The sequence below is a fragment of the Acomys minous genome (assembly GCF_964271855.1).
Source record: "Acomys minous genome assembly, chromosome: 11".
In the NCBI taxonomy this organism is placed as follows: Eukaryota; Metazoa; Chordata; class Mammalia; order Rodentia; family Muridae; genus Acomys; species Acomys minous.
Window position 1 is genome coordinate 111,122,183 of NC_140492.1, and position 14,172 is coordinate 111,136,354.

At 46.4% G+C, this 14,172-nt stretch overlaps 1 protein-coding gene across 1 annotated transcript; it reads right to left on the reverse strand.

The window, feature by feature from the left end:
* Positions 1 to 1,780: 1,780 nt before the first annotated feature.
* LOC311608328 (granzyme A-like) lies at positions 1,781 to 10,764 on the reverse strand. Its single transcript, XM_084800785.1, has 5 exons — positions 10,567 to 10,764; positions 7,003 to 7,150; positions 5,186 to 5,327; positions 3,297 to 3,569; positions 1,781 to 2,313 (listed from the first exon to the last, which is right to left on the reverse strand). The coding sequence occupies exons 1-5, from the start codon at positions 10,646 to 10,648 to the stop codon at positions 2,161 to 2,163; spliced, it is 798 nt and encodes a 265-aa protein (XP_084656911.1). The 5' UTR covers positions 10,649 to 10,764; the 3' UTR covers positions 1,781 to 2,160.
* Between the last annotated feature and the right edge of the window lie 3,408 nt (positions 10,765 to 14,172).

A 14,172-nucleotide genomic window follows, 5' to 3' on the forward strand; every position in this document is an offset into this window, starting at 1 on the left:
CCTTCTAGTCTCTTCGGCATGGGAAGGTATCTCCAGGCAGCGGCAAGAGAAGCCTGGACACCAATGCAGCCACAAAACCCCCCACCTACAGCCTGCCCTGCCTGCAAGATGTGCTGGGCATGGTGGTGCAGAACATGTGGAAGAGGGCAGCCAATCTCTGTTTTAACTTGAAGCCCCACCCTACAAGAGGGAGCCCATGCCCTGTTCTGCCTGGATGGCCGGAAACTAGAGACTAGATAGCCCAGAGGCCTAGGGTAGAACCGAACTCAGCTGGCAAAAATAAAAATTCTTTTTTAAAAATCGATGAAATTTTTCCTAATAATATTCTGCTATACTCATAGATAGGTGCTTTGTCAGGCCGTCGTGAGAGAGCCTTCCTCGGGCAGCAGATGAGAGTGGGCGCAGAGACCCACCCGAGACATTGTGTGGGGAGAAAATCTAAATCGGAAGTCTCCACCGAGTCCCTCCCCTCAGGAGATTGGGAACCCCGTGCAAGAAAGAGGGGAAAGACTGTAGGAGTCAGAGGGGACAGAGGAGACCAGAGAACATGGCCCTCTGAATCAACCAATTAGGGCTCCTCTGGGCTCACAGAGACTGAAACAGCAAGCATAAGGCCTGCATGGGCCTGCATGGGTCTGTATGGGCCTGCATGGGCCTGCATGGGCCTGCATGGGCCTGCATGGGTCTGTATGGGCCTGCATGGGCCTGCATGGGTCTGTGTGGGCCTACATAGGTCTGTATAGGCCTGCATGGGCCTGCATGGGCCTGTATGGACCTGCATGGGTCTGTATGGGCCTGCATGGGTCTGTATGGGCCTGCATGGGTCTGTATGGGCCTGCATGGGCCTGCATGGGTCTGTATGGGCCTGCATGGGTCTGTATGGGCCTGCATGGGTCTGTATGGGCCTGCATGGGCCTGTATGGACCTGCATGGGCCTGCATGGGCCTGCATGGGCCTGCATGGGCCTGTATGGGCCTGCATGGGCCTGTATGGGCCTGCATGGGCCTGCATGGACCTGCATGGGCCTGTATGGACCTGCATGGGCCTGTATGGACCTGCATGGGCCTGCATGGGCCTGCATGGGCCTGCATGGGCCTGCATGGGCCTGCATGGGTCTGTATGGGCCTGCATGGGCCTGCATGGGTCTGTATGGGCCTGCATGGGTCTGTATGGGCCTGCATGGGCCTGCATGGGTCTGTATGGGCCTGCATGGGTCGGTATGGGCCTGCATGGGTCTGCATGGGCCTGCATGGGTCTGCATGGGCCTGCATGGGTCTGTATGGGCCTGCATGGGTCGGTATGGGCCTGCATGGGCCTGCATGGGCCTGCATGGGCCTGCATGGGTCTGTATGGGCCTGCATGGGTCGGTATGGGCCTGCATGGGTCTGTATGGGCCTGCATGGGTCTGTATGGACCTGCATGGGTCTGCATGGGTCTGTATGGGCCTGCATGGGTCCTCTGTGCATATGTTATGGCTGTTAGCTTGGTGTTCTTGTGATACTCCTAACCACGGACATGGGTTTGTCTCTGCCTCTTTTGCCTGCCCTTGAGACTCTTTTCCTCCTTTCGGGTTGCTTTGTCCAGCCTTGATATTAGGGCTTTCACCTTGTGTTATTGTATCTTGTTTTGTGCTGTCTGGCTGCTGTCTCTTGGAGACTTGCTCTTTTCTGAAGAGGAAACAAAAGGGGAGCAGCAGAGGGGGAAGATGGGGGGCGGAGCTAGGAAGAGTGGAGAGAGGTGGAACTGGCTGGGGTATTACTGTATGATAGATGAATCTATTTTCAACAATAAAAAAGTCCACACACATCATTTTAAGGCATTTGGGGGCTGTATTTGTGAGAGCAAAGACTAATTTGGCTTTTTAAAAAACAGCACATAGGAGAGCATCAGGCCTCACTTTCTGAATAAAGTCAAGTTATTCTGAATAGAGGGCCCTCTCTTCTCAAGGCTCCTTCTTGTCACAGAGAGAGTTAAGTGTGAAGCTGCAGTCTTAGTGACTGACATAGCAGTGCTAGCAGGTGGCTGGTGACTGGTTCAGACAGGCTGCGGCTGGTACAGTCAGGAAGGATGGCAAGGGCTTTGGGGATAGGTGAAGTGCCAAACCCTTTTGTTTGGTCTCCTCTAGTGATGACCTCGGGTTTCTGTCTCCAAGGAACTGAGTCATATGGCTCCTGCAATGGTTTTCTGTATCCAGCTGAGATATTTGTTTGTAAGGAGAATGTAGACACCAGGCTTCTTGGCATCACCGCATTTCCCGAAGGAAGTGACACCCCTGAAAATGTTATCACATATCAAAGGGCTTCCAGAATCCCCCTGGAACAGAAAAGCACGCATTTTAGTGTGTGTGTTATTTCAAGGTACTTACTAATCTTTTTCCCATCCATCCATCCATCCATCCATGCATCCATCCATCCATCCACCCACCCATCCATCCATCCACCCACCCATCCATCCACCCACCCATCCATCCATCCATCCACCCACCCATCCATCCATCCACCCATCCATCCATCCACCCATCCACCCATCCATCCATCCATGCATGAGTCCATCCAGTCACACTCCATTTATGCTATTTATTTCTTTTCCCTGATTTAAAAACAAATTTTAAATATCTTTTAATTAGAGATAATCATGCGATGGTAATTAAGACTCAAAAAGACAAATAACACATTTTCTCTTATATGCAGAAACTAGATAAAAAATTAATGAGAATGAAAGTCTATGGCAAGAGGATTGCTGTGAGTTCTGGGCTAGCCTGAGCTACAAAAAACAAAAACAAAAACAAAACAAAACAAAAAACCAAACAACCCTAAATCAATGAGTGACTTTCTCGATCAAATTCAGACTTGGCAGCAAGCTCCTTTGCCTGCCTAGCCACATCACTGTCCCTTTAAAAATTAAAAAACAAAACAAAACACATATATTGAGGCAATTAGAAAGCTTGAGGTGTGGGGGACGGGGGGTCTCAAATAGCTTCTCCAAAGATGACACTAGGAAAGTCATCTCAGACAGAAGGGCACTTTCGATATCTGAAATAATTTTGTTGCAGGAATTTGATATTTCTCATTTTGCCTTGGTTCTATTCATGTATTGGAATGATCATTAGGAAAGAGAGACCACTCTCTGAGGCGGTCAGCCAAGGGAGGCAGGATGTCACCCTGACGCTAGGAACAAGGATGAGTCCTTAGACATAAAGGGGAATGACAACCATTCTCTACGCTCTTTCGAGGAGAGTCCTTTAAACATTTCGGTACCCATAATAAAAGGAAGGCCAGACATTCTAATTCACGTACGCTGCACGAGTCATCTTCCCCTTTCCGGCCGCCAGCGCAGAGCATGTGGTTGTCCACAAACTGCTTGAAATCGTAATGTGCTGGGTTGTTGCAGACTCTTCGGTCGATCACAGTGACGTTGACTTCTCTCAGGATGTTGGAAACTTTGCAAGAATCTTTCTTGGTGCTCCCCCATCCGGCCACGTGACACTTGGTGTGGGGTCTCACGTCTTCTCCTCTCTTTGGGAGGGGAAGGATGCCCACAGCTTTGGTTATAGTCGCCTTACCATCCAGCTGAAAACACAAGAGTTTCTTATGTTTCCGTAAAGAAGGAAGGGAGAGAAAACACAACACAACACAACACAACACAACACAACACAACCTGAAGTAAAGCAAGGGAGCTGAGTACCAAGGGGTGGAGGTGGGGCTGCCTCACACCACCATCTAGGAAGCAAGGCAGGAGTTAGCATTTGCATGAGAGGTGAGCCAGGGAGGGCCAGGCCTGGCGGTCTCTAGGAAAATAGCGGGAGGGTTTAGGCTAGAACTATGGGGACCAGGAAGGTGAAGGTCCTGTCAGAGGCAAAGGGAGCCCTGTGGCTTTCTCTTTCCCCCTAGCGGTGAGTGTGCGAAGCCCCTGTGAAGTTTGCAGCTCTGTGAGAAACTGTGAGCCCCTGCTGCCCTCAGCGGTCTCTTCTGGGCCTGTCTTGCTTAGTCCTACTTTATGCATCACTCTTAACGGAGTCTGGTCACATCACCCTCCTGCTCAAAACACTTCTCTAACGCTCAAAGTTCTGGGCGAGGTTTGCAAAGCTCTGCCTTTGCAGTCTGTGTCCCATGTTACCCCTCAGCTTCAAATCTTACCCTAGCTCCTCTTCTCTTCTCTTCCTCCAAGCTACTCTAGTTTTTTACACACTGCTCTTTCTATCTATAAAGCCCCTTCCTCCCCTCTTCCTGGTATCCAGCAGGATTCCCTGACCACCTGCTCTTCCCATGCTGTCTTGGTCATGGATAAGCAGAATACTGTTGGTTCAGAGCCAGTGGTTTATCCGTCCGTCTCTCTTCAGACTGAATACTTATACAGGAAGTCCTGCTTGCAACTTACCTTCTGCTGGCAGGCTGCACTAACCACCGGGCAGTGGCCTCTTCCTGGTGGTGCGCAGCTCCCTCACAGACCATCAGTACCACACAACATCAGTACCAATTGAGGGCTCTGTAGTCAGTTTTTGATCAGGGGCAAAACCAAAGTCATTGTCCACAGCCCCAAAATGACCAAACACCATTGGCTAAGATTCACGACGGATGTGTCCTTTACAGTCACAACACTGACTCTTCCCCTCCTGCTTCCTAGGTAAGACTTATAAAGATGCCTCATCACAGGGCTAGCCCATGTGCTGACGACACTGCATGCCCAGCAGGCGCAGCCCCTCAGTACCCTCCTGCACTGCCAGGCAGAGCCCAAGCCCTGCAAGAAGGCCCTCCGCATGCCTTCTCACGGAGTCTACTCGGTAGTTTCCCAGAGAAGCTCTCTCCCCTGCTGAGTGAGCCACCTGCAGCACAGATTTGTCTCACTGTGGGAGAGTTCTGTTTGTCTTTGGCCAGTGAGCATCAACACCATAGATTGGTCCTGCAACAGTAAGGCGGCAAGGGATACCGCTGGCAAAGTGCTGGATCCCTGCCCTACTGAGGAGTCTTGCCCTTGGAGCACATCTTTGTGAGGGATGGTATGTGGTGTGTGTGTGTGTGTGTATGTGTGTGTGTGTGTGTGTGTGTGTGTGTGTGTGTGTGTGTGTGTCCCCACACTCACTCATGTAGTAACTGGTTTCAGGTTACACTGTCTTTTTTTTTTTTTTTTTTTTTTTTTTTACTAAAAGTCATGAGAGAAAAACAAAAAACAATCTAGGCATATTTACCTGAAGGAGTTGAAGATCTCCTTGAAATGTCTCAGGATCATAGCATGGGTAGGAAATCGCCCTTTTAATGGAAAAAATCTGTTCGAGTTTCTCTTTCTGAGATACGAAATGGGCACCAAGAATAATCTGAGGCTTCCCTTTCCTGAGAAGAAAATGGTACAAGGTTTAAGTGTAGGTTCAGCTCTGGAGTCAGTTTCCTCATGGCGTTCAGTGTTTGTAATGTCTTTTTACAAACGAGCTCAGGACAGAGTTGGGCCGTATAGGGCCTTCTTTTTGATGTTTTGGTGTCTTCTACATCAGATGCCCCACATGTGTTAGGACAAATTCAAAGTGCTCACTTCTTTCCAAGGAGGAAGCAGCCAGGAAGGGAGTCCCTGGCTTAGTTAAAAGCCATGACTCAGCATGGCCTGGAGAGGGTGTGGAGATGGGCTTCCCTGGGCAGGCGCCGTGGGCCTGGGTGGCTGGGCTGGAGTAAGGGAGAGGCTTCTTACTTCTTCAGCTGTTTTGGGTTTGTGCAGCTGAGTCTGTCTCCTAGTGGCCCTTCTGGGTTGACGACACCCAGGGCAAAGACCTAACCCGAGAGCCCAAACATAAACTACAATAGCCTGCTTATCCCGGAGAAACACAGACAGCCCTCCTACACACACACACACACACACACACACACACACACACACACCCCACACATACACACACACACATACACACACACACACCCCCCACACATACATACACCCCACACATACACACACACACACACACCCCCCCCCCCCACACACACACACACCCCACACACACATACACACACACACACACAGACACACACACACACCCCCCCCACACACACATACACACACACACAGACACACACACACACCACACAGAGGCCACTCCCTAACTCCCTCCCACAGACCCTGCTGTCCCACATATGAATGTCAATATAGACCCACACAGAGACACCCCTTCCCACCTCCCTGCCAAACACAAAGACACAGAAGCAAACACAGCTAGAGCTGACCCCTAATCTATTTTACGAACCAGTGACAGAGAAGAAAAGTCATAACCCATCTTGTTGGGTCAATGTGGCACCAAACAGTCCTGTCATCTAACCCATGTGCCAGCTTTCCTGTTTGCATGAATTGTGCAAATATTCTAGCTTGACTAATTTTATTTTGTACCACAGCAGAACTTTATATATAATTTTAAGCTGCATCTTTGGTTCAGGCAGTGTTTACTAGAGAGAACAAGGAACATCGGGCATTGCTTACCAGCAACAGGAGCCTGTTAAAGAGTAGCTTACCCATGTGGTAAATATGACTCAAACCATTAGTTTAAGCCATGAGGCACTGGTAACTTTTCCCCCCCTCGTCAAAGCATAGTATTTTCCTGGGATCATTGTAACATATATTAAGGTAGGAAAAGACTAGTGATGGGAAACAAATGAGTTATAACCATAGGAGACACTCTGTGTGATTAATATTGATCACATGAAATATACTTATGAACCAAACAGGGAACAGAATGCTGACAGCAACTGTGTGTGGGTGACTAGACTGAGTGCTATTATTTCCCTGTCTTTTCAAGTTCTAATGCTACTGATATTTGAAGTGGGAAAAGACCTGCTTTTAAATGATGTGCAATTGTGTATTTCAACCTTATTTCATACTATCTGGCCTTTGCCTGTGAGGTAAATATCATAACGGGATAGAATGTTGATAATGTATGTCCAATTTTTATCTCCATTCCACCCCAACCGTGACTTCGGACTGCATCGCTGTGAGTCAGCCTTGGCCATGAGAGGAGCTGGGATGACTTACATGTCACAGTGAGCAGCTGTCAGCACCCAGTTTTCTTTGATCAAAGCCCCAGCGCAGGTTTCCAGCCCTTTGATGAGCACCATGTAACGTCTGGCATGAGACGGCACCTCGCTTCCTCCTATAATTCCCTCACAGGACTCTGGAAAAGCTAAGAGGTGGATAGAGAGTGAAATCCTTGCTTATGTAATAATCATCCTCTACCCCCAGGGATGTTCAGCCCAAATAAAAAATTACAGTGTTAATTCTTAGGTGTGTGTGTGTGTGTGTGTGTGTGTGTGTGTGTGTGTGTGTGTGTGTATCTCCTGTGCCAGGGAATAGAGTAGACCAAGCCACCAGGCTCTGTCTGGTGCTTACTTCGGACACATTTGTCCCATGGCTGTGTTCCCAGAGACACATGCATGCTTTGTGGTGTTTCATCAAACTCAGCTTGGTGTTGGACTTTTGGTTTTTGTTTGTTTTCTGAGATAGGGTCTCATGTAGCCCAGGCTGCTCTCAAACTTGCTAGGTAGCTGAGGCTAACCTTGAAACTACCTTTGCCTCCCAAATGCTAGATTTACAGACATATACCATGTCAGGCTTGAGTTAGTTTAGGTCTATTTTTAAAGTTTTATTTTAAGTAAACATCCCAACTTTTTAAATATATCTTTTTTTATGCCATGTGCATAAATTGATGCTCTCTCTGTCTCATTCTCCGTCTCTCCCCCCCTGCATCTCCCTACCTTTCTCTCTCCTTTCCATTTCTTCTTTATTATCCATTTTTTTCTCAATAAGGTCAAAATGACAGATATGTAGAATTCTTTTCTTATTTTTGCATATGATAGTTCTCAGGTTTTATTGCCATAATAATAACCTACATTCCATTCACCCCCCTGGAGAGAATGGTTTGGGACCAGCAAGCACACGTTTGGAGTAAACATCCAGAATCTGATGCTGGCGACTGTCTGAGCAGCAGAGGACTGTGGGTGTGACTAGGAAAGCAGTGATTTATGCTAATTTTGACACTGTGGACCACCTTCACCAGCAGATAGCATTTCACAGAGAGTCATTTGATACTTGGTAGAGACACCAAAAGGCCAGAAGCTGGAAGGGAGTAGGGTGGACTGGGTTGGACCCCTAGGACTTGGCACTGGCCCCAAACAGACTTGCTGCTACCCAGTGTGTATCAAAACTAACTCTCAGCTTTCTTATTTAGAAGCAAAGATACTGAGAACCATTCTGAATTGCCATAGATGAAAAAAATCTATTATTAATAAAATAAGTAAAAACATTATCATTTTAATGCCTGGACAGGAAAAAGTATTTCTTGGGCTAATATATCTATAAAAAACTCAGCCCACTGATTGGATTTCTAAACCCCATGCTAGCCATCTTCCGGGCACTCTGGGATGGTATAATGTACCACCACCCACTTTAAAGATATTAAGGTTATAGGCTTTAAAAATTGTTATTTTATATGTATGAGTGTTTTGCCTGCACGTATGTCTGTAGAGGTCAGAGGAAGGCTTGGAGCTGAAGGAGCTACAATGGTTAAGGAGCCAGTGTGGATGAGGAGAACCGAACCTGGGCCCTGTGCAGCAAACTTCTCTCCAGTCCCCGCCCCCTTTAATCCAGGTTACACTAACCCAGGACTTCTTTTTCTAATAGATTCACAATCATTCCATTTGCGCCACCACATATTTCTGAGTATCTGCTGTTAAAACGGCGCGGTAGTGAATGGAACGCAGCTCTCTCCACCCAAGACCATGAACACTAGAAAGACAGACAGACAAGACCTGTGTACTTTGTATCATTCACAAAGGGTCACAGTGCCCGGAAGTGTCTGGCCTGGGTATCAGCAAGGTGCTGTGGGAGCTCAGAGACAGGAGCTGCTAAGTCTCAAGCTTCCTAAGATTTCCTGTGCAGCTAGAGGAGATTTCAATTGGGGTAAGAAAATGGCAGCATTCTGGGGATCTTGAGAGGCAAACAGCTGCACCATATACATACATACATACATACATACATACATACATACATACATACATACATACATACACACACACATACACACACACACACACACACACACACACACACAATTTTCAAGTTCTGACTTAACCTGCTGCTATTCTTTTCACTGTTCAGGTTGAGTTTATCTCAGCTAATATTTCCTCATCTCCCTGCACAGCTGTATTTTGAATTCTCCCTCAGTAGAGTTCAAACCACCTATTCAAAATGTAGGTGGGAAATGTCAGGCAATTTTCATAAAGCTCAGGGGCACAGAGAGGTCAGAGTGGGAAGAAAGTCTTTTTCTGGACGTTGATGACCCCCCACCCCCCGTAGGTGGGACACTGGGGCACTGGCCTTCTAGATCTGCAATATTTCATAGCAAATTTGTTAGTGACAGTTTTAATAAATGATATTAAAAGCAAAGAAAACAAATTAAGACCGTATAGTTACAGTAGTAATGGAACGTCTATGAATCCCAGGCACCCATGCGTGACCAACACCACTCACAGTATTAGTTACTATGGGTGGTATTTTCCAGGTAAATGAGAGTGACGAAGTGTAAGTGCTCTTGTTCACACCACTAATAATGTCAAGGCCTTGTGCTAACAGTCCCACACAGCGCAAACCCACATTTTCCCATCGGGAAGCAGAGCGTCCTCCAGGTGGGCTTCTTACCCATTGTCTTTTCTTTTTAACGTTTTTCTTACAGAGTTACGAGAATCTAGTAAAACAAGGCATGCACATGCAATTTAAATATTTGCAGATGGCTTTGGTAGAGCCACGGACTTCCCGATGTCTAAGCATAGCCTTGAACAGGCTCATAGACCCTATGTCAGTGACCCAGCTCTGAGGGGATCGCTGAACCCGAAGTCAGAGCTGCAGCCCAGCCCTTCTCCTAACCGGCTGTGCACTCAGTCCATTTAGTAACCTTTCTGGCCTTGGTTTCCCAAAAGGGAAACGAAGACGATGACAATGACTCTAAGATACTCAACTGAGCTATTGTCGGAGAGGCCATTTGCATACTGCTAATTTTTATTTGTGTGTGTGTGTGAGAGAAAGATAGATAGATAGATAGATAGAGATAGAGATAGAGAGAGAGAGAGAGAGAGAGAGAGAGAGAGAGAGAGAGTATTTTACACCCATACTGTTATTTTCTTCATTATCCCTCTAACTGGGCATGGGCACAGTCACAAACAATGTCTTGAAACTAAACATAGTACGACTTACCTGAGCACGTTCACTTGTTCTTATATAATTGGAAGTTAATACGTCCCTGGGTATGTCTCTACTTTTGTGGGACTGGCAATTTTTCACTGGAAGACCTTACGTGGCAGAGGTCTGGATTCATTAAGACTCACAAAATGTAGCTGATACCTTCATAGTATTTCCTCAGACACTGGCTTTAAAAAAAAAAATCTGTATGCCTTTTAGATAGCAAAGATACATGGCAGCATTTAAAGATGATTGAGGATTATTATTTCGTTTCCCTTTTTACATAACATTAAGCACAAATTAAACCTGCATAGATTCCTACTTTATTATGAGCAAAAGGAAAAAGCATATGAATGCATGTCTTACCTCCAGAAATTAGAAGGAAAAAGATGGCTGTGGGGGGAAAGGAAGCCAGCAGCATCTTGTTGCTTCTGGTACCTGGCTCCATATGGAGAGAGTGCTGTGCACTGTTCCAGGTGCTGGCTTTAGTAAGACTGCGGGCCCCGAGCTCTTGCCCTCTCCTTCCCTCCCTTTGGGTTATGCAGAAGTTTTGGTGTTTTATTACTGGAAAGTTTCGTCTTATTCTGTCTGTGGTGTGGCGGCTCTCTTGTTTCATAAGTTGAGGTTATTTCCTTTGGGGTTAGATGTCTCCTATTCGAAAGGGCAGATGTGAAGTCATGGGGCTGTGTTAATGTAAAAACATTAAAAAGAGAACTGTTCTTCTAAGGGAGTATCCAACAACAGTGGCCAAAATCTGAATATATACATCTTCGGAGAGCTTTGTTGTGGCTGACAAGTAGATGCTGAAATCATCGCGGGAATGTAAATTCATTTGAAAGGAACACCGTGCTGGGAGGCCTGTGGAGAGTCCTCTGGTACACTTGATGGGAAATGTAGATTGGTGCAGGCTTCATAGAAAGCAGATTTATCATAGGATCCCACAGTCCCTGCTGGGTACATGTGTCCAAAGGAGATGAAATTATTACATCAAAGACATACTTATAGGGACCAAAGAGATGGCTCAATGGTTAAGAGCACTCTTACCATTGTAAGAGCTGCTCTTACAAAGGGTCAGATTTCAATTCCCAGTGCCTACGTGGGGCAGCTTACAACTGCTGTAACTCCAGCTCCCGGGGATCTGATGTCTTCGTCTGGCCACCTTGGGCACACAAATATATGTTCATATACCATGGGCATATGCACATAAATATACACACATATACTCACAAATGAAAAATGCAAATATTTTTTAAAAATCCTCAGGAATATTTACATGCCCTTTCTTAAGGCAACGCTAGTCACGTGAGCTATGACAGGAAATCAACCTAGATTGTCCACCAATGGATCAATGGGTCTTCTCACCAAGATGCCCTGGGGCTGTTTTGCACAGTTTGATCTTCATATTCATATGATATTAAGTTCTGGTGGGTTTAGAATAGGAGTGGGGGTGGCTTCCCCCTAGGACAGGGGTTCTCAACCTGTGGGCTGTGACCCTCTGGGGGCTTGAATGGTCTTTCCACAAGGATGGCCTAAAACCACTGGAAAACACAAATATTTACATTATGGTTCATAACCGTTGCAACATTAGTTATGAGGTAGCAACAAAATTAAGTTTATGAAGTAAAATGGTGAGAGCTGCAGTGAATGGAAGGTGGGAAGAAGGAATGGTGCCCATTTAGTCTTTCCATGCTACTCAGTAAGCAAAGACTAGATTTGCCCTACAGGGAAGGGCGAGAGTAACTAACACACTAACAGGAAAGTAAAGGAGCAATAGATGATGATGGAGACGAACATGGGGGTGCCAGGGGTGCCCTGGGGTCACTGGGGCTTGTGCCCAGGACAGTGGTGACCAAGCAGTTGCAGTACTCATGGACTGACGGCTGCAGAGGCAACAGTAGTCTTAGAGCTGAAGTCATTGCATCCAGCAGTGCAACCAAGGCAACCAAAGTGCTGGCCAAGGCTGAGAAAACTCTACAGTGTGTGGCCGAGAAAAGATGTGTGTTTCAGCATGAGACCGAGAGGGGTCGAGACTGTCGCTTTGCTTTCCCTTCTCTACTTAAATCTCCGTAGAGATAGAGATCGTGGATCCACAGGCCAGCGGGGACGCAGCCTGAGTATGTACCACCTGTGGGGAGCTTTATTCTCACAAAAGTGGAGGCACCGTAGGCGTCAGAGAGCCCTTTATCACAGGAGCACGGCTAAGAACCTGTATCACACACCTTCGAGATTCCTCTAGTGATTTTTGCCTCAAGTTTCTGACTCTTAGGTCTCCTCATAGTTCACCTGTTGTTCACGTCCGTCTGTCTGTCCATCCATGCACCTATCCATCTATCCATTGATCCGTCTGCCATTTACTCATGCAGTCTTTATTGAAGATCTGTTGTGTCCAGGCAACTCTCATGAAAAGTGGGTATTATTTTACCTAAAAAGTACAACGAATACTATTTTCAGCAATCTAATTGATATAAGATGTGACTTCACTAATTTTGGTTAGGTCCTTTTACTGGACCAAGTGCTGGATGGAGGGAAAATCCCTGGACCTCAGGACCTGGATTATATGGGCACTGGGCTCTGTCTAAGGAACCCCAGTGTAGGCAGCAATGAGAGATGAGGTTAGTGATCTGGGAGCGTTTTGCTCAACTTTGAGCATTACGATAAATAAGGCCTATGGATATCAAAGGACAAGAGAGAGCCAGTAAAGATTTTTGTTTGTTTGTTTTCAAGACAAGGTTTCTCTGTGTAGCCTTGGCTGTCTTGGACTTGATCTGTAGACCAAGCTGGCCTCGAACTCACAGAGATCTGCCTGCCTCTGCCTCCCCGAGTGCTGAGATCAAAGATGTGTGCCACAATGCCCACATGGTAAAGGTTTTTTTTTTTAAACTTTTATTTTTTCAGAAAAAAACCTCATACATTATTTTGATCATATTTTACCTTTCCTCAATTCCCCTAAATCCTCCTGCCTCTGTACACACCCAACTTTATGTTCTTTCTATCTCTCAAACAACAACAACAACAACAACAAACCAAAACCAAAAACCAACCAATCAACCAACCAACAACAAAAACAACAAAAAACAAAAACCTAAAACAAAACAGATACCAAGTAAGACAAAAACACATTCAACACAAACAAGAAGGGCACGAAACACATGGCGTTTACTCTGTTGTTGGCCAACTCTTCCTGGGCATGGGGCCTGCCCTGGGGTGTGGTTGGCATACCCACTGACACTCCACTGTGGAAAACTGCTTCCCCCTTTCCCAGCAGGCACCTTGGCTAGGGGTGGGGCTGTGTGTCCATTTCCCCATCTCTGTGCTGGGATTTTGGTCTGGCTTGAACTTGTGCAGGTCTTACGCACTCTGCCCCAGTCTCTGTGAGCTCATATGTACAACATCAGTTGTTTCTGGAAGACGCTGCTTCTTTGGAGTCATCTACTTTTGGCTTTTACAGTCTTTCTGACTCCTTTTCCACATAGACCTCTGAACTCGAGGGGAGGGGTTTGAGAAAGAAATCCTATTTAGAGCTGAGCACTGCAAAATGTAGGGTCTCTGTGCTAATTATCACCTACCTACTAGAAGCTTCTCTGATGAGGGCCAAGCAGTGCACTGATCTGTGATTATAGTGATACGTCATTAGGAATAACTTTATCGCTATGTTATTTTAGCAGAGTAATGGTATTAGGCTTTCTCTTAGGGCCCGTGGCATAGCTAGTTTCAGGTTCTTTTACAGTGTCAGATATGGGTTTCATCTCCGACAGTGGACTGTAAACCCAATTTTTAAAAGTGGTCCTTTATTCCCATAACGCTGATGCCACTATTGCACCAGCAAATCTTGCGGCAAGTAGCTGTTGTTAGCGCAGGGACTGTGCCTGGGTGTATTGATCATTACTTTCCTCCTCCCATGGGAAATAGAACATTGTATTATAAGTAAATAAAGGGGAAACTAGATTAGAAGGGTGGCATGGAAGGGGCGGG

Excerpts from the sequence above, each read along its gene's own strand:
- LOC311608328 (XM_084800785.1), bottom strand. The coding sequence starts at position 10,648 with ATGGAGCCAGGTACCAGAAGCAACAAGATGCTGCTGGCTTCCTTTCCC. Across the intron at positions 7,151-10,566 it reads TTTCCTTCTAATTTCTGGAG|CTTTTCCAGAGTCCTGTGAG; the intron begins GTAAGACATGCA and ends TCCACCTCTTAG. Across the intron at positions 2,314-3,296 it reads GGGAAGATGACTCGTGCAGC|GGGGATTCTGGAAGCCCTTT; the intron begins GTACGTGAATTA and ends TTTCTGTTCCAG.